The sequence below is a fragment of the Bos javanicus genome, chromosome X, assembly GCF_032452875.1.
Source record: "Bos javanicus breed banteng chromosome X, ARS-OSU_banteng_1.0, whole genome shotgun sequence".
Lineage (NCBI taxonomy): Eukaryota > Metazoa > Chordata > Mammalia > Artiodactyla > Bovidae > Bos > Bos javanicus.
In genome coordinates this window covers 60,423,875-60,442,865 of record NC_083897.1, presented here as the reverse complement: position 1 = coordinate 60,442,865, position 18,991 = coordinate 60,423,875, and the positions used below count along the sequence as shown (strand labels likewise).

The window sequence follows — 18,991 nt, the reverse complement described above, 5'->3', positions numbered from 1 at the left end:
TCACTGACCCAAATCTCAAAGAGTTGAGAAGGTTTCTCACGAGACTAACAGTAGGCACTGGGATTGGACACTAATCTGAGTACAAAGGACAAGGGAGTGAGACATGCTCAGGAACTGGGAAAGGGAAAGTTCCAGTAACTTGTCATGGTGGTACAGCTGATTTGGAGAAAAGGGGAGGTTGGAAGAAGCACAGATTTGGGTCAAATAAAAGGACATAAACGCTTATGATCTCGGAAGAGTTTTAGGGGAAAGCAAGGTCCTGAAGGGGGCACAGAAGTCACTACAATTAACAAGCTCACACACTGAGAAGCTGGGGGTGGGATGAGCAGTCCTCACCAGAAGGTTCTCAGGATGCTGGCTAGAGCGGTATTGAAAATAGTGAGAGAGACATGGGCCAAAGGTAGCTAGGAATGCAGGGGAAGTGACCAAGAGGTTCAAATGGTGGTGGTAATCAAAGAAAGAGGTAAAGAGGATGGGAAAGAAAAAGGCACCCACACATAAGGCAGAGACTAAATAATGGTCTGGAAGAGACAGTGGAGAGATGGGTGGCATATGGGGCTGAACAGAGACAACAGCCTCAGTTAGAGGGTTTCAGGCAAGAGATGGGAGGACTTTGTGTTTTGTGAAGAGCTGAGGGTGGGGTTATAAAACATGTAGTTCCGCATTTCAGAGCTGACAGGAAAGGAAACAGAAACAAAGAGTGTGGCTGGAGGAAGGAGGAAGAAAAGAGCAGTGTGGACAGGAGAGGTCATGTTTACTACAAAGGTGCCTAATGGCTGTAGCAATGAGGAGAGAGAGATTCCCATTAAGCAGGACCTTGCCTTTCAGGGACACAGGGCTCCTTGGCATGGGGGGTACTGGAGAGGAGAGCTAGTCTCGCCTTGGGTAAAAACTTCTGAACCACTTATTTCTAGAAAATTACAAGACTTCTATTAGGGAAGAGAAGACCCAAACTCTCAGCTTTTTGATTTCCAGGAAATCCTCTTCCCCATGTCCACTCCAGTTCCATGGCCCCTCTGCAAGGCCTACATCAGGCTCGTCCTAAGGTGAACAGGAAATCCAGATGTTTGCCCCAAATGCTCATGATTTCCCCCAAGTGAACAGCAGATGGCAGCAAAGAGCCAGAAAGGAAGCCGAGAGCACACAAGAACCCAGAAATGGTAAAGCAGGGAAGGTAGAAAGGCTTCAGAAATCCTATGACACTCTCAGTGTCTGTCCTCTCAAACAGGCACTCCTTGTGGAAGGACTGGGCCTGTCTGGTTCGTCTGTGATTCCCTGGCACAAATCCTCTGCACACAGTAGGTATTGAACAAGCACAGGCATATGTCAGAGTTACTGCAGGTTCGGTTCAAGACCACTGCCATAAGGCAAGTTATATGGATTCTTTGGTTTCTCAGCACATATCAAGGTTACGTTCATACTATACTGAAGAACTAAAGAGCCTCTTGTTCAAAGTGAAAGAAGAGAGTGAAAAAGTTGGCTTAAAACTTAACATTCAGAAAACTAAGATCATGGCATCTGGTCCCATCACTTCATGGCAAATAGATGAGGAAACAATGGAAACAGTGACAGACTTTATTTTGGGGGGCTCCAAAATCACTGCAGATGGTGACGGCAACCATAAAATTAAAAGATGCTTGCTTCTTGGAAGAAAAGCTATGACCAACCTAGACAGCATATTAAAAAGCAGAGACATTACTTTGCCAAGAAAGGTCCATCTAGTCAAAGCTATGGTTTTTCCAGTAGTCATGTATGGATATGACAGTTGGACTATAAAGAAAGCTGAGCACTGAAAAATTGATGCTTTTGAACTGTGGTGTTGGAGAAGACTCTTGAGAGTCCCTTGGACTGCAAGGAGATCCAACCAGTTCATCCTAAAGGAAATCAGTCCTGAATATTCATTTGAAGGACTGATGCTGAAGCTGAAACTTCAATATTTTGGCCACCTGATGCGAAGAACTGACTCACTGGAAAAGACCCTGATGCTGGGAAAGATTGAAGGTGAGAGGAGAAGGGGACGACAGAGGATGAGATGGGTAGATGGCATCACCGACTCAGTGGACATGAATTTGAGTGAACTCCAGGAGTTGGTGATGGCCAGGGAGGTCTGGCGTGCAAAGAATCGGACATGACTGAGCAACTGAACTGATACTGCAGTCTATTAAGTGTGCAATAGCATTATGGCTTAAAAAAACCAATAAACTATTTTCTAACAAAGATATATACATTGCTGTTATGTTTTACACAAAACATGCCTAGCACAGCATCCTGCACACAGAAAACACTCAATGAAAAGTAGGCATTGATGGTTATACTGTGGTTGTTATTACTGTTACTATTATTACAGCCTCTTTTCAAGGCCAGGCACCAGAGGAGAAGGGAAAGACTCAGGGACAGTGTGTGAACGCACAAATTGGATCTAACAGAGTGTGTATGTATAAATTTGAATCCCTTTCTCAGCGTGTTTCTCCCAAACAGTGCAGCTATAGATTCAATAGAAGTGCAGTGGAGTCAGCCACTTCTAGAAAGTGTAGCTTCCCAGATGGGATTTTTTGAAGAGGTGGGGGAGATAAAGGCTGCTATCAGACCACTCTGACTCAGCCAACCAACAGACTTTTATAATGCCTCAGAACACAAATAGGTTTAACTAATATCTGTGCATATCAGGTCAGAACTTGCATCCCACACCTCAGGAACCATGAGTGGTGGGGGTCTGGAGGCCTGGGACAGCTTCCTGTCTGGTTCCCTTCAGAATGACTGTACCTCTGAGACTTACATATTATTAGGAAGCTCTTTCCTGAGAAATGGCATAGGTCACCTGGATATGGAAAGTCAGACTTCTCTTAAAGCTCAGTCAGGAAAAAGGGTGTGTTTAGAGCAAATTAAAAAGAAGTGCTCTTTGACAATGTGAGCCCCCATGTGGCAGCACAGGTAAAAACAGCCTCAAAGAATACAGCTAGAAGACTCCTAATTGACAGAAAGCAGGGAGTCTTGACTCCATGGAGAGTAACAGTTTCCATCCTCCTACATGACCCCCAGTTGATGGGTACTTAAGGCTCCCTCGTGCTGGGAGTTCTTAAAAATTTGCTAGAATTCCTGAGTTAGAGGAAGCACAACTTCCCAACCATCTCCCAGAAGGCTTTAGAGTCCATGTGGCTTTATGGAATTTTTCAGGAATGAAACCCCTGCTGCCCTGGGTGAGGTTAGTCTCCCAGCAAAGTCCCAGGAACCAAGATAGGGAGGCTGGTGGCTCAGACTAGAAGAGGTTGACTTCCAGGTATGGGGCCTTTCGGGAAGGTCAGAACATTAAGGAGGGGGTGGGGTCTCACAACTAGTGTAGAATGAGTGAACTCCCCTTTCCTTTAGTCTAACCCAACAGAAGGAGGGGATCATTTAAGGGTGGTTGTGAGGTCACAAACAGATCAGCCTCTTGACCAGGTCGGTGGTCTCTCCCTTTGATCAAATGAAGGTTTCCATGGTCTATTTTACATGAAGGTCGCTCGCTGCTCCTTCACCAGCCTTTTCCCTTAATCCCATAATCCCAAGTTCCTGGACATCTTGCCCCTTTCAGTATCTTTTCTGCTTCAGAGAGGATGGATATAATGAGCAAAAGCACAAGGTCCCTCTACCCTCTGCTGCATGCTGAGGCAGGGAGAAGGCAAGAGCAGAAGTGAGTGACAGAGTGTGGGCAAACTCTGTCCATGCAAGCCCAAGGCCACCACGGACAAACAGCCTGAGGCCTCGGCCCTGGGACAGGCTGTCAGTGGTCCTGAGCTCACGCACACAAAGGATGAGAAACCACCAGGCTCTTTGCAGGCCTCATCTGTGCCCATTTTCCCACTGTCTGGTCTCTGGCATGAAACATGCTGCAGAGACTCAGTCAGGGAGCACCTCAGGTTTCTGATAAGACACCCAACAGGTTGTGACCCCCCTCCCCACCCCACCAAACAGAAGAAGAGAAGGTAGGTGTGGAGCTGGCACAGGGATGGGGTTTGCTGGCCTTACCTCCTTTCCAAAGCAGGTAGATGGGCACCACGTAGAGCATAACATGCTGAATGTAGTAAATCTCCAATTCAAAGGGGAGCTGTAAGGACAGGAGGGAGAGGTGTTTCAGAGCAGGAAGCACTCATTCTAAGAGATTCTCGGGTTGAATGCCTGCCCTCCTCTCAAGGACCCACAGCTTAGCAATCCCACACACTTCAACCAGTTCAACTCCCTTCACAATTAGAGAAGAAACAATGAAATGACTATACCTATGACCTAGGCTGGTCTTCCAAAGTTCATTTTGTGGAGACAGTACTTGGAAAATGCTCCACTCAGACAGGGTGGTTAAAAATTTAAGAAAGGTTAAATACAATCTATTTCCTCCTCCCTTGGAAATTCACCATGTAGGTTAGTGGTAGATTAAGGACCTGCAAGTAAGAAGACTGCTTAACATTGTTTGGCATTTCCTAAACTTGTTTAGCCAGTGCATTTGTTTAAAAAAAAAAAAAAAAAGCACTTAGTGTTCTGCAGAATATACTTGAAGAAACACAGCCTTACATCACTTCCTGCTCCTACTGAATAGCTGGTGAACTACTTAAAAGTTTATGTCTCATTGGACAAGAAGAACATACAAGGTAGGATTTATTATTCCCTGTTTCCAGATTTAAAGGTACTGATTGCCAAGTCTGGTTAAGTCTCGATCCAAGAATAAAGAGTTTCTCCACTGGATACTTGGGGTCAGTCCAGGGTTAGCCCTAATTTTGGGCAAAGACTAAGCAGCTGGGCCAATTCTGGCATGTCTTGCCAAAAAAGAGTTATCCCCACCCTCCATCCAACCAACACGCTCATTCATTCACTCTTGCTTCCCATTTCGCTCAAAATGGAAGCTCTAAATTACCAAAGTGGAGTGTGCTTTCAACCTGGCACGGGGACCGTGCTTCAGCGCTTGGCAGCGGATGGAGAGTGGAAACAGCTGGGCAGCTAACTCAATTCCGGGAAAAGAACTGCAGCCGCTGGCGAGAGGCCTGGCCTCCAGGGCTTACACAGCCCTACACACACAGACACACACAGATACACACACCCCCTACCAAGGGGAAGCCCAAGGAAACAAGGACACCCAATGCAATGATCAGCTGCCTCCCTACGAGCGAGCACAGAACCAAGCCTGTGAGCTCATGAGAGGACCCAGTTCTGGGCTCCCCATGCCCAGGAAGCCAAGGCCTTGTACCAAGGAGTGAAACCAAAAGATGGCAGAGCTCCCAGACTGGGAGCTGGGAGGACTGTGGACCCTGGCTCTGGCTCCTGAAAATAAAACCCACGCGAAGGAAAATTTCCCACTGACCCAGATGATTATTTTGTACTCAAGGAAATGTAAAATCCCAGAAAAAGAAACAAGGTTCCCAGTGGGTCTGCAGAATAGGGTCGTGGGGTTTCATAGTGAGTGAGCAGGAGCTAACTCTGGACGCCTAAGAGGTCCACGGGGGACCCTCAGAGCAATGTTGTCTGGGATCAACCTACTATTAATAAACTAACTGACTTGATTGCAGTCCCACAGAGAGCAGGCAAAAGTTTTGGGAAGGCTCGACTCTCTGGCTGTTAAGCTGAACCTTCAGGTGTCTAAGTGACTAGAGCTCTTCCTGAAATGGGGTCTGGGACCGCAGGATGCTTGCCCACTGCAGGGAGCAGAAAACCGGGCAGAGGGCCGGCAACTCCTGGTCCCAGCCAGGTCTCCAGGCAGCACCCCTGCTTAACTCCCAGACTCAAGCGTCATTTACCCACCTGGACTCACGGGGCCCCCTGACTTCCCCTCCCTCACACCCCTTCTGGAAAGCAGACTCCCCACCTGCATGTCCAGGGAGGCAGGTCAGCGCTGTGGCCGCAAGCACAGACTCTGGAGTCCGTCAAAGCCCTGTTCTCAATTTGATTCTGCCGCTTAATAGCTCCATGGCCTTGGGCAAGTCAGTTAACCTCTCTACCCCACTTCTGGCACTGGTAAAATTGAAATGAGAGTGTTGTAAAAATAAATTTTTGAACAATTTTACTAGAACAAACATTTGTAGAGTCCCTATTGTGTGCCAGGAACCATTAAGCAATTTGTTCACTATCAGTTCACCTATTAATTCACCTGTGCTGCTCCCATTAACTCCATTTTAGAGATGAGAAGCTGAGGCACAGAGAAGTTAAGAGAACTTACCCAAAGCACACGACTACTTGGTGACGCAGCACAGATTCAAAGCCAGGCAGGCTGGCTCTACGTTTCCAGTCTTAGCTTGTAGACTCTGCTACCCCACACCCTGCTCCTTCCCTCCCACAAAAACGCTAACGCCCTGGGACATACGCAGTGCAAGGGAGATGCGCAGGGGCAATGGGGGTGTGCAGTGGAGATGCGCAGTGGAAAGGAGACCCTGGTAACAAGTGGAGAGGTAACAGAAGCACATTAGGAACAGCAGGATCAGCAATTGTCCTTCACCTGGGGACAAGGCCCAGTCCCTCCCTGTTCACAGGATCCCCACCCTCATGGCCTGCTCTGCCCCATGTGGCAACAGGCTCCACATCACACAGTGGCCAAGCTTGGCCTCCAAAACAGACCTCCCAGCTCCCACTGGAGCTCTGGAGACATGTCAGTCACAGATCTCAGCTGGGCTGCCCAGGAGACTGCCCCCATCAACAGTGTCTTTCCTGCCTGCTTCTCCTCCTATTCCAAGAGTTCTCTACCTCAGAAGGCCACAGAGAGTGTTCAACTAGGCGTGGGCACCACTGACAGCCAAGGCCAGGGAAAGGAACGGAAGGGGATGAAAGAGAAGGAGAGCAACATAAGAAAACCATTAAGTGGCAAGAAGAAGAGAGCTGAAGGCAAGCAGGAAGCTAGCTACCAGTGGTCCTTTAATAACAAAGAATATTTAGAAAGTACTTGCGTGCCATGCCCTGTGTTAAATGCTTAAAATGTGTTATCTCACTTAATTATTGTAAGGTTGCTGTGAAGCAGGGACTATGGTCATCCCCATCAGACAGATAAGGAAACTAAGGCACAGAAAGGTTAAATAACATCCAAAGAAGAAGAGGCAGGGCAGCAATGGGGATAAAGGACATACAGCAATTGAGCAGAAAAAAGGCAGCTTGCTTTACAGAGCACCAAACCTGAGCCCAGGAACTTTGTCATGGAGTCTCCCCTTTCTGTTTTCCCCATTTGATAAACATTATCTCTAAAATGTCATACTTCCCCCAGAAGTTCTATTCGGCTAATTCATCTCTGCCCTCTAGAATGGACATCTGGAGCTCCACTCTAATGTACATATCAGCTATATATGTCCTTTTCAGCTGGGGGATTCCCAGGGCTTTAGACAAAATGTCCTATTATTGCAGTTGAAAGCCAAAGGCAATAAAAACTTTTTCAGCTACATAGGTTATAAGGTCCTTCTCATGTCCAAGTCAACACCTTTTTTTTTTTTTTTCTTTTTTTAAGAATTAAAAGAGCAGACAGGTAAAGTTCTCCAGGCTTCTGGAGTCGAATTGCCTGAAACATGAAGGGCATGGGCTCCATCCATGGAGAGATCTAGGGCCTCCTTCCTCCAGACCTTCCACCCTGACAGCCACACACCCACACTCTGCTGTGGAGATGACCCAACCCCGTGTGCCCTACAGCCCGTCCCAGTGTGCCCTATGTCCCAGGTTCCTTTTGCCACCATAAGAAGCCCAATACTCCCAGGTCACCAGCCAATGCATGAACTCTAATCCCCACATGGCTTTCCACAAATTCCCAAATCCAAGACCACCTTCCACTGCTCCCCAGTGCTTGAAATCCCTCCCCTCTATCCTCTGGAACCCACTAACAATCATTTGCAAAGCCCCTCGATCTTCAAACTCTTTTCTGAGCAGTCAGTTCCTTCACCTTCTTACTGTGACGAAATCCTGGCCCCTTCTCTGAGGACATGGCTATCTCTACAGCCCCCTCAAGTTTGCTTTCCCTCCCATGTCGCCTTGTAACCCTGGGCCAAGAAGACTCCTGTCTGCTCCCAGAACATTCTCTCTACCTTCTTCCTAACCACTCCCTGGGTCTGAACCTCATGTTATCAGACTCTCCCACCCTCTACTGTTCTTGTCGTACTCATCCTATGGACCCTTCCTTCTTGCTGCTTTCCAATCTGCCTTTGTCAAAATTTCTGTGTTTTCAATATTTAGCAAATACCAGTCTGTAGTGCTTTGACCTCCATTCCCCTTGAGTTTTCACCTCCGTCTCACCTCAGCCCTTTACTCCCACGGTCACACCCGCCACTACCAACGCCTGCAGCCCTTCCGTAAACTCCGTCACGCACTCCCCTCTGCAGCCACCACCAGTCTACCCAACTCACTCCACGCCCCTCACACCCTCCAGCTTCACTGGGACCTACGTCTGTGGACCCTACCACTGTTCTATTGGCCCTCACAAGCTCATGTCCTCACCTCTTTACTTGCCCATCACTCCCTTCCGTATGTTCTAAACCCTTTTCCCTACTTGCCTTGAAAAACCATATTCCTGGTTAAACTGAACTCTCTGCCTTCACGTTCCTCTGCTATGCAAGTAAGCATGGTTGGAGAAAAATGTAAAACTATGCTGTTAACTCTTAAAATTCATAACTGCAAATTTTGAGTGGACCCTTAAAGCAACCTTATAATCCAACTACATTCCCAAGTCCATGCACTCTCATCTCTCCTGGATGATTCCTACCCTTATTTTCACAACTTCTGCATTCATCAAACCTTTCCCCATCCTCCCTCTCAGCTAGTGGCATGGCTCTCTATTTCACTGGGGAAAAGGGAGCAGCTGGAAGAGAACATCAACAAGCTCCCAGCTTCACATCACCCTCCTCCCTATACCATCCCATCACTGCCTCCTCTGCCACTGCTCTGCAGGAACCAGCCATGCTCCTGGCTAAGGCTAGTCCCGGGTTCCCACACTAGATTCTTTCCCCTCTCGCCTACTCAAGGACACACCAGCAATTGTTCCATTTTCACTAGATCATTCCCATCGGAAAACAAACAAGCTACAGAATCTTTCAACTAAAGACAAAAACTTGATCCCATTGCCTCCTCCAGCTGTCACCCCCATATCTTTGCTTCCCTCAATAGCAAAACTCCTCAAATGGCTTGTGTCTCCTCACTGCCATCATTTCCCCTCCTCTGAATTATCCTTCCATCCACTCCAATCACATTTTCACACCCACCACTCCCCCGAAATTGCTTTGATTGAGGTTACCAATGACCTCTATGTTCCTAATTCCTCTACATACTGAAGGAGCCCAGAACCACATCCTTGGCTCTTTTTTTCTCCCTACTCTCCACTGGATAACATTATCCAGGTTCCTGGCTCTAAACACTTATCTATATACTGATGACTCCCAAATGAGTATTTCCAGCCTAGAGTCATGCTGTTAAGACTGAAATTCTAGGACTTCCCTGGTAGTCCAGAGGCTAAGACTCCATGTTCCCAATGCAGAGGGCCTGGGTTCAATCCCTGCCCAGGGAACTAGATCCCACATGCCACAACTAAAGATCCTACATGCCACAACTAAGATCTGGCACAGCCAAAATAAAAATATGTTTTTAAAAAAGACTGAAATTCTAGCTCCATCATTTAGTTGCTATGCACCTTTGGGCCAATCACAATCTTGTAAAACAGGAATGACAATAGTACCTACCTCATCAAGTTGGGATAAAATTTGGTGAAATAATGCATGGAGAGCTCCCAGTCCAGTGCTAGAATATGATATATATATCATATATATATATATACACACACATATATATATATATACACACACACACACACACACACACACACATACACTCAATAAATGCTAGCTGTTGTTATCACCCTCCTCTTCAACATCAATGCAGCCAGTGAGTAGTGAAACCAGGGTCTCAACTCTGGCTCACAAGACTAATGCCAGGTCTCTCTGGGTCAAAAGTTGGAGCTCATTTCATCCCATTATTCCACCCTGGCAAGAGCCTCCAGCAAGAGATGGTGACCAACCTGGGCCAGCCCACAGCCCTAAGCCACAAATCACTATTTTATCAGATGACTGCTAGGATAACTTTAGCTTGCCACCTCAATCCATTTTTGGGCCCACCTTTAAGTGACTTTCTCCTGGAGACTTCTTTATTTCTCAAAGAAATTTCAACATTGCTCTCCTCTTCTCACCCATGACAGTCCCATTCTTACACTCAGTGAACCAATTGAAAAAAAAAAAAACAATTAACTGAGACACTCCCAGGTGGCAGGTAATGTGCCCAGTTCTGGGTATGCAGCCATGATGAAGACATAGTCCCTGTCCTACAAGAGTTCACAGTCTAGTTGAGAAAGCTCATAGACAGAGATAAGGTCAGCACAGCAGAATAGCATGGAGGAAACTGCAGATCAAGCATTGGATTTGGTCTGATTTTTTTCTTTAAAAGTTAAGGGATGGTCCTGTACGATGTGCAAGGGATACTGGTAGAGGCAGGCAGACCAGTTAGCAGCTGGCAATAGCAATATCAAAATGAAGCTTGAGGGACTTGCCTGGTGGTCCAGTGGTTAAGAATCTGCTATGCAATGCAGGGGACATAGGTTCTATCCCTGATGGGGGAACTAAGATCCCACCTACCTGGGAGCGACTAAGCCCATGCACCACAACTGCTGAAGCCCACATGCTGCAACTAGAGAGTTCGTGTGCCGCAATGAAGATCCCACACGGTGTAAATAGGACCCAATGCAGACAAATAAATGAGTATTTTTAAAGAATCAAACTTGGAGGCAGAGACAGCAAGAGAACATAGGACGGGAAGGTTTGAGAGAAGGTAAGGAAGTTGAATCACCAGAACTAAGTAACTGATATGGATGGGGGTACACAGGAGTAAGAGGAGAAGTGAAAGAGACTCCCAGGCTGATAGCCTAGGTGGCTGGTGGGATGTCGGGGCTTCTCTCTAAGGTGGGGACTACAATCAAGGAAGCAGGTTGGAGGAAGAGAGGCATAAGAAAATAAAGTGAGACCAGGCTGAATTTGTGAACCCAGTAGGAAAACCTGGTGGAAATGCTCATCAATCAGTGGGAATGTGGGTCTGGATCTCAAGGAGGCTGGAGAAGATGAGAAGAATTGAAAGGCGAATGATATACATATATGTAAAACGCAAACACAAAAAAGGATGAAATTCTAAAAGGCAATAAAAAGGCTGATATTCTCTTTACACACCCCAATACAACACCTTATGCAGCCCACTCTACAGATCCCTGGTTCATGGTATTCTTTCAAGGGTGAATGGGTGGCAAGAAATGGAAGTCGTAACTCCAGGGGAATATCAATAGAATTGGGAGAGACCTGAACATAGTTACAGATGAAGGGAAGGAGCCAGTGGGAGATGCAAGATGAGGAAGCAAGAAGGGCAGGAGGCACTGGATGGTGACAGGTACTGGAAGTGGGCAGGAGGGCTGGGACCCAGAGCACATGGAGATGAAGAGGGAAGGACAAGTTGAAGTGAGAACAGCTGTAAGAGGGAAGGACATGCTGGGAGTAGAAGTGGCTCATGAGCCAGGGGGCCCCACTACCTGGCTGGGAACTTGTGTTACCAAAGGATCCATGGCAGCTGATGAAGTGCAGACTGAAGATGGTTGATTACAAACAGAGGACCCTGGTCTCAACTCAGGCCCAGACTGCAGCCTCTCCAAAGGAATCAGGGGATCAAATCGGATCACTATATGGTCTGAATGCCTGTGTCTCCCTCAAATTCATGTTCGATGGGATGGTATTAGGAGGTGGAGCCTTTAGGAGGAGATTAGGTCATGATGAAATCAGAGGCCGAGAGCGCCCTTACCCTTCCCACCCTGTGACCCAGAAGAGGGTCCCCACTTGACTCTGCTGGTACCTGGATCTCAGATTTCCAGCCTCCAGAACTGTGAGAAATTTCTGAGGTATAGAAACCACACAGTTCATGGCATTTTCTTAGAGGAGCCTGAACAGACTAAAACAATAGTCTGCCTTCAAGGGAAAAGGCTGCAGCCTTTGGTAATGTTCCAACCAACCAAGCTGGGCTTTGAAACACTTTATCTTCATTAACTGACCACAGACTTGGACTGTGGCTACTGGCGCTGCAAATTCCTTGGGACTAAATACCACTCGTTAGAGGAGCCCCAAAAGGAATGCCCACAACCTAAAATCAACCACAGTGCATTCACACAACAGAATACCATGCTATGAAAAACAACAAGGTGCCCTGACAAACGCTCAGAGAAATCCAAATCTGGAACATTCTGCAAAATGGCCCAGACTCATCAAAATGTCAATGTTATGAAGGAGAGGGTGTGTGTGGGGGGACTGTCCCTAGACTTTCAAAAAGTAAAATTAACAAAACCTGATGAGATACACAATCAAAACCAAACATGAAAGTCGACTTGATCCTGATTTTAAAAAGAAAAGTTAAAAAAGACATCCTTGGAATGAGTTGGGGAAATTTGAATAGAAAGAGCTTATTAGATAAAGCAGTATTACAGAATACTAATAGTTTTGTTGAGTGTGATTATGGTATTGTGGATATACAAGAGAATGTCTTTTTCCTTGAGAGCTGCAGGCTGAAGAATTTAGAACTGAAGTGTCAAAATGGCCACAATCTGGGGGGAAATGATTCAGCAAACATAAACAGAAAAACAGAGACAGTGAATAAGGAAAACCGGCAACTGTCAAATCTAGCTTGAGGGTATATAGTCGTTGTTCATTATACTTTTGTGTTTCAACTCTTCAGGATGTTTGAAAATTTTTATAATAAAAAGTTGGGAAATTTTTTTTAAAGTAAGTAAATTTAAAGAAGGTAAATCTATATGAACTCATATGGCAAAGTAACAAATACTTGCATATATAAATAAAGCTGTATACATAAAGATGTTCACTGCAACATTATTTGTGATAACAAGAAGTATCTAATAACAGAAAAGCTAACTGAATGTCCACTGGTAGCTGCTGCTGCTGCTGCGTCGCTTTAGTCACGTCCGACTCTGTGCGACCCCATAGACGGCAGCCCACCAGGCTTCCCGTCCCTGGGATTCTCCAGGCAAGAACACGGGAGTGGGTTGCCATTTCCTTCTCCAATGCATGAAAGTGAAAAGTGAAAGTGACGTCGCTCAGTCATGTCCAACTCTAGCGACCCCACGGACTGCAGCCTACCAGGCTCCTCCATCCATGGGATTTTCTAGGCAAAAGTACTGGAGTGGGGTGCCATTGCCTTCTCCGCCACTGGTAGAAGAGTCATCAAAAAAAAAAAAAAATACTCTGGAAGACTAACTCTGCAACCACTTACAAAAAAGGAGGTATAACCATTTATAGTCAAAACTGAGCAAATCTATTGAACAAAGCATGATCCTTTTTGTAGAAGAAAAGGGGCTGATTAGTTTTTGTACTTTTATGATTTTTTTTTGATGTGGACCATTTTAAAACTCTTTATTAGATCTGTTACAATACTGTTTCTGTTTTTTATGTTTTGTTTTTTTTTGGCTGTGAGGCAAGTGGGATCTTGGCTCCCTGAGTAGGAATCAAACCTGCACCCTGTGCATTGGATAGGTGAAGTCTTAATCCCTGCACTGACTGCCAGGGAAATTCCAGTCTTCGTACTTTCAGATGTCTGTCAATGAATACAAAAAGGACTGGGATGATATTTACCAAACTGAGCAGGGGAACAGGACTGGGAGGATGGGCTGCAATAGGGAAGGGGAGACTGAGACTTGGTTTCTAGATATTTGTATAGTTGGATTTTTATGTATTCATTCATTAATCATGTAGCTAAAAGTTTAAAAGTCAAAAAGGAAAAGGTCAAAAGAGTAATGTACCTCTTAGCAGCAATTACCTCTGGGGAGTACGCAGGGAGAACTTTCATGTTATAGTCTTATCTCTATTGCAGGAATCCTTAATCAAGAGGTTGCATTAAGCTATTACGGAGAGGAGGATAAGAACTCCCTCTCTTAGAGTATCTGAATATGTTCTAGACCCCCTCACAAGTTCCTTGTTCTCACTTTATCTTCCCTTGTGACCCAACTCCTACCCCCAGTACAGACAAGCTACCCATGGCCCTACCAGGCACGTGGAACTTCATCTTACATTCAAGGTCTGATGTGGACCATAAAGAAGGCTTATCATTGAAGAATTGACACTTTTGAACTGTGGTGCTGGAAGAGACTCTTGAGAGTCCCTTGGACTGCAAGGAGATCAAACCAATCAATCCTAAAGGAAATCAACCCTGAATATTCATTGGAAGGACTGATGATGAAGCTGAAGTTCCTAGTCACCTGATGCAAAGAGTCAACTCATTAGAAAAGATCCTGATGCTGGGAAAGATTGAAGGCAGGAGGAGAAGGGGATGACAGAGGATGAGATGGTTAGATGGCATCACCAACTCAATGGACATGAGTTTGAGAATACTCTGGGAGATGATGAAGGACAGGGAAGCATGGTATGCTGCAGTCCATGGGGTTGCAAAGAGCCAGACATGACTGAGTGACTGAACACCAACAACAAAGTTCTTGGGTTGGTTTTACAGTTGTTTATAGTATTCTCCATGAATAAATAAATGTACTTATGAATAAAATTAAAGCATGCCATGTATGGATCAATGTTGAAATTTGTTACAAATCAAGAATTATAAATATGATTTATTTACAAATCTCTGTCTAAAAGAAAAAGGATAGGGGTTTCATTAAATGACTTGTCCAAGGTCTCAAGGCTGAACCAGAATGTGAACCCAGGCAACTTGGCTCCAGAATGCATGATCTGAACCACAGTTGTCTGTTGTCTATACCAGGCTGTTCCTCTGATAGAAAAAAAAAAATGGGGTCTACTATGCAACCTAGACAGCATATTGAACAGCAGAGACATTACTTTGCCAACAAAGGTCCGTCTAGTCAAGGCTATGGTTTTTCCAGTGGTCATGTATGGATGTGAGAGTTGGACTGTGAAGAAAGCTGAGTGCCGAAGAATTGATGCTTTTGAACTGTGGTGCTGGAGAAGACTCTTGAGAGTCCCTTGGACTGCAAGGAGATCCAACCAGTCCATCCTAAAGGAGATTGGTCCTGGGTGTTCATTGGAAGGAACGATGCTAAAGCTGAAGCTCCAGTACTTTGGCCACCTCATGCGAAGAGTTGACTCATTGGAAAAGGCTCTGATGCTGGGAAGGATTGGGGGCAAGAGGAGAAGGGGACGACAGAGGATGAAATGGCTGGATGGCATCACTGACTCGATGCACATGAGTTTGGGTGAACTCCGGGAGTTGGTGATGGACAGGGAGGCCTGGCGTGCTGTGATTCATGGGGTCGCAAAGAGTCAGACATGACTGAGCGACTGAACTGAACTGAACTGATGAAGCCTGAAGACCTGACCCAACACCTAGCTACCAAGATACAGGCACTATCCATCCAAGACCCCAGGGGTCTCCGAAGTCCCGAATCCAGATTTACTACTTCTTTAGACTGAGCCAGAGCTCAAATTTCATGTGGAAGAAGGAGTGTAGCATTGAGTACACGAGAAGGTACTTCAGGACTTAGAAGTCCAGCCCTGAACATGTCATTTGACTTTCTACTCAAGGATGGAAAGTAAATATTTGCACGGCTCTCTCCACAGAACTCTGCAGAAAGGCTAATGACAGAGATTGTTCAAAAGGTCTACAAAGGAACCAGGGCAGCTCCAAGTCAAAAGACAGTCAGCTTGTATACAGAGGCCAAGCCACAACTGCAGAATGATGGTGCCAGGGCTGGCCTTCCTGCTTGGGGTATGTGACAAGCGGCCCCAAGAGGGCCTTTAGCACCACTGACAGGAACAAGGCCTCATTCTCCTCCGCCTCGGGTTACAGATTCCACACAGAAAATGTAAGCCATGTAGAGTGGGAGGGAAAAGAGTAAAGGTACTAAACTTCCAGTCCCTCATCTGCCCCAGCACTCTGTGATGCCATCCGGCTCAATTTAGCGCCTTCAGAGGACTTGAGCATCAGATGGCTTGAAATAAGGCCAACCCCAGACTAGCACTAGAGCAAAGGAAGGGATAAACACATCTGAGATTTGGCTTTTAGCCCAGTAAAACAGCTGGACACTCAGTACACAGTACTCACTGCCCTCAACCAAACAACCATAGTGTCTGGTTAACATTCTACCCCCTGGGGGCCCTTATTTGAAGGCAATCAGTGGGCCAGGCAGCCATTTGTAAGGCAGGCTTCCGGACCCTGTTGCTTCCAACATGTTCCCCTAATAAGGCCCATCACCTCTGCTACAAGCTGGAGTCAAGTTCAGGAATCTCTTAAGCAAGGAAAGGCAAATGTCACATGTCCCCTTGAGGCATGGGCCTTGAGAAGAGACCAAGAGATGGTACTAGACCACCTCCTGACATGAGTAGACTCTGCTCAATTCTCTTTCTACTTCTCTCCTGTTTAATTCTCCCGTTCTCAATCTCTTCCCAGACTCAGAGACTGCTTCCAGGTTTTCTACGAGCACTGGAGAGTAATAAACTAGTAGCTCCTGGCTAATCTGACACACAGAGGATGTGCAGAATCTTTATTTTCATCACACATTTTTAGAGAAAGAATCTTTTTGACCCACTGGGATGGGGCCCAACATTTCGTATTTCAGTGAGGATCTCAAAGGTAATCTGGATACAGGAGTGCTTAACTTGCAAAAGTCTAAATGACAGGTGTGCATTTACAATATTTTCTACCAGAAATGACAGGCAGTTCCCAGGAAAATGTACTGATAAGGATAATGATGTGACTAGTGTTCAAAACAACAATAAAGATAACAATAATCATCATTAATAATGGCTGGTACACAGGACTTCTCTGCTAGGAACTGTCCTAAGTACTTGTATTAATTAACCCAACAACTCTAAAGATAAGAGCTATAATCCCCCTTTTTTGCATGAAGGAATTAAGATACAGAGAGATTAAGTAATTCGCCCAAGGTTACTTAAAGAGCCTGGATTTAAGCCAGGCAATCTGACTCCAGAGTCCATGTTTTTACCTACTGACCTACATTTACTCTGATGTGTGCTGAGGCCCTGTACAGTACAGAGGAAGTCCTTCATTTACAAATGACTCAAATCCATGCTGGTTTGATCACTTGCTACTGAAACGGTATCCTTTCTCTTCCAACCCCACCATCTGAGCCCAGACCTGGAATGTTCTAATTACATTGCCATGGGAACTAATCAACACTGGAATCTATCTCCATGATCCCCTAGACATCAATGTATTCCTTCGTTCAACCAATCAATCAACAAGTACATATTAAGTACCTGCTGCTGCTGCTGCTAAGTCGCTTCAGTCATATCCGACTCTGTGCGACCCCAGAGATGGCAGCCCACCAGGATCCCCCATCCCTGGGATTCTCCAGGCAAGAACACTGGAGTGGGTTGCCATTTCCTTCTCCAATGCATGAAAGTGAAAAGTGAAAGGGAAGTCGCTCAGTGGTATCCGACTCTTAGCGACCCCATGGACTACAGCCTACCAGGCTCCTCCATCCATGGGATTTTCCAGGCAAGAGTACTGGAGTGGGGTGTCATTGCCTTCTCCATATTAAGTACCTACTGTGTATCAACTCTTATATCACGATACAAATGGTTTCTGCCTTCATGCACTTATGCCTTCCTCATTCCAAATGCTGATTTCTAGGGCTTAGAAAGGCTCAAAAGATGGTTTAAATCAGTGCTCCAAGGCCTCATGGCCACTAATATTAATATTTTGTTAGCTACATGATGGGTTAAATAGCTATCAGATACCTCATAGAACTTAGGACAACAGTAGACAGACATATAGTAGGTATTTATCAACTTATATAGAGATATTTCTGGGGAACACTGAGAACAGATGGCCAAACCAATGAATCATCCTCCTGATGAACATCCTCTTGACTGCCCCAAGAGGAAGGACACAGACATAAGAGAGTTGGAAAACAAGACCCAAACTTCCACTTCTGGTAATAACAAATGCTAGTTAGAACTTAAAAGGATCCATGAGCCCAAAAGGCCACACTTCAGTGTAAAAGTATACTGGAAATACAAATTACTCCACCCCTAATGATAAGGAAAATTCAGTCTCAAATCTTAATGATGAGCTGGAGTAATAGGGGAAGAGAGTAGTTATTTCCACTAAAATCTTGGAACCACAAGCCAGCCCTCACATGGGTTTACAACCTCAATTTATACAACTTGGGTAATCCAAAAATGCTAGGTTGAGAGTTTTATTTAGCATGATTCCATACTGGTAGCCCTCAAGCACCTGATAAGAACAAAGACATATCTTCTCTAGAGAAATCCGGGACTCAAAAAAAAAAAAAAAAATTCCCCACAAAAACTAAAAAAAAAAAAAAAAAGTAAGGTACAATAAAGAACAATAATAAACAACAGTAATATTTAAAACAAAACCTAAAGAAGCTAAGAACCAGTAAAAACAGAGCTTTAAAGACCTCAGAATAGTTACAGACTATGTTTAGTATATTTGGAAAAAGGAAAAATAATTGAAATTAAAAACTCTTGATAGCTTTAATTTATATGTTTAGATTAGACTGATTAGACAGCTAAAGAGATAAGTGAAATACAGAGCTGAACAAATTATCCAAAACGCAACCAAGACAAAGAAGTACAAAATAGGAACAAAAAAGATTAAGAGATGTGGAAGACAGAAAGGAGCTAATATAATTCCATATGTAGTCCTAGAAGAAAAGAGGAGATAGATGCAATAATTGAAGGCAAAATAACTAACAATTTTCAGAAACCTGATGAATATGTATTCACAGATTCAAAAAGTTCAAAGACCCTCAAACAGAATAAGCCAAAACAAATCAACATTGAAACAAATCCTACTAAACTGCAGAACACCAGACAGAAAACCTTAAAACCAATCAGAAAGAAGAGGTTTACTTTCCAAGGAGTGAAAGTTAGGACTGACCAATAACTTTTCAAGGCAATGCTGGAAGACAGAATATAGTAAAACTACATCTTCATTGTGCTGGGAGAAAAATAATTATGAACCAAGA

The 18,991-nt window shown here is 45.0% G+C and overlaps 1 protein-coding gene across 17 annotated transcripts in view; it reads right to left on the bottom strand.

Annotated features, from left to right (window-relative positions):
* Positions 1 to 18,991, bottom strand: part of TMEM164 (transmembrane protein 164) — a 180,190-nt gene that overhangs the window by 29,848 nt on the left and 131,351 nt on the right. For 14 of the 17 annotated variants that reach the window (XM_061409445.1, XM_061409432.1, XM_061409434.1 and 11 more), the window contains one exon: positions 4,006 to 4,084. The exons of the other annotated variants lie outside the window; for them this stretch is intronic. In XM_061409445.1, the coding sequence (XP_061265429.1) occupies positions 4,006 to 4,084 (79 nt within the window). The remainder of the gene's footprint in view (positions 1 to 4,005; positions 4,085 to 18,991) is intronic. 17 annotated transcript variants of the gene reach the window in all.